The 1,421-nt window shown below is 33.8% G+C and overlaps 1 protein-coding gene across 1 annotated transcript; it reads right to left on the bottom strand.

The window, feature by feature from the left end:
• Positions 1 to 614: 614 nt before the first annotated feature.
• Positions 615 to 980, bottom strand: LOC129894678 (uncharacterized). Its single transcript, XM_055970343.1, has one exon. The coding sequence runs from the start codon at positions 978 to 980 to the stop codon at positions 615 to 617; it is 366 nt and encodes a 121-aa protein (XP_055826318.1).
• Positions 981 to 1,421: the final 441 nt, after the last annotated feature.

The following is a 1,421-nucleotide window of genomic DNA, read 5'->3' as shown; positions in this document are numbered from 1 at the left end:
CTTCAGTGATATGAATATCCATCGCTGTAGATTTTTGTAAATTGAAAGAGCTGTGATTGTAGTTTGGGGATGAGACAACATCTGTTGCGTTCGTATCGACGAAATCTTCGATTTCATCTCTAGAACGAAATTTTTTGACATCGGGAGGTGGGTCCCACCCTATTTCGAGATTATGATTCAAATGCCCTTCCATGAGAGCTTTTCTTAGAGAGCAGTTTTTAGAGAGAGAAAAAATACATGAAAATGAAAAGCTTTCCTGTCCTTTTCCTTTTCTATTTTGGGTATTTGCTAGTTTAATTTTTTCCCCTTTTCTTCCAAATTCTTTCTTTTTCCATTATGTAATAAAATACAAATAATTTTTATTTTAATTAAGAAATTATGTCACTCATTTTTGCAAGTCATAAATACTTTATAAAAGCTACAAAAATGGTTAAAATAAAAAATCAATAAAATAAATAAAATAATTTGAATGGTCGTTACATCATTCACCACTAAAACAAATGTTTGTATTCGAACATAAAGAGAAACAAAGTAGATTGACTATCGAAGAGCTTAGTATATTTGTTCCGCATGTCAAACCTAAATGCCCAAATGGCTTCCTCCACTAGACCATGTCACCACTGCACCTTCACAGATGCTCTATCCTTGGATCTTACATTGCTAACTTGCCTATCTATAATAGCCATAGGTTCTTCGTCAAATGTCAAATTTTTGCGCAATTGCACCGAGTACCATTTAATTACAAGAGAACCATCACCACGATATTTCTTTAAAATCAAAACATAGAAAAACGTATGAACATTTAATAAATCTAGTGGTATAGAAAGCTCATAAGCCATTTCTCCGATACGCTGGAGCACCTCAAATAGACCAATGAATCTAGGGTTGAGTATGCTGTTCATCTCAAACCTCATAACACCTTTTATAAGCGATACTTTCAACAAAACCTTCTCTCCAATCATAAACCTCCAGATCTGCATAACTTATTTTTCTTTTATGGTTTGTGAGAAGTATATCATGAATAAACTTGACCTTATCTAAGGAATCTCTCAATAGATTTGTACTCCGGTGTCTGACCTCAAATTCATCAAACCAAACCACTGGTGAACGACATATTCTACCATACAAGGCCTCAAACGGGACCATTGAATACTGAAATAACAACTATTACTATAAGCAAAGTCTGCTAACGGGAAAAATTAGTTCCAATGACCATAAAATTCAATCACACACACTCGTATCATATCCTCGAACACCTGAATAGTCCGCTCAAACTAGACATCTTTTTGTGGGTGAAAAGTTATGCTATGCTCCACTCTAATATCCAACTCCTTTTGGATATACTTCCAAAAATTGAATGTGAATTGTAAGATTCCAAAAGTTGAAAAGTCAAAAAAGGAAAAATGTAGAAAAATCTACTA

Source organism: Solanum dulcamara, chromosome 7, assembly GCF_947179165.1.
Source record: "Solanum dulcamara chromosome 7, daSolDulc1.2, whole genome shotgun sequence".
Lineage (NCBI taxonomy): Eukaryota > Viridiplantae > Streptophyta > Magnoliopsida > Solanales > Solanaceae > Solanum > Solanum dulcamara.
Note: the sequence above shows the minus strand (reverse complement) of the source record. Positions and strands in the feature narration are given on the sequence as shown.

What these genes read in the sequence shown, in the direction of transcription:
- LOC129894678 (XM_055970343.1), bottom strand. Translation starts at nt 980, where the DNA reads ATGCAGATCTGGAGGTTTATGATTGGAGAGAAGGTTTTGTTGAAAGTA.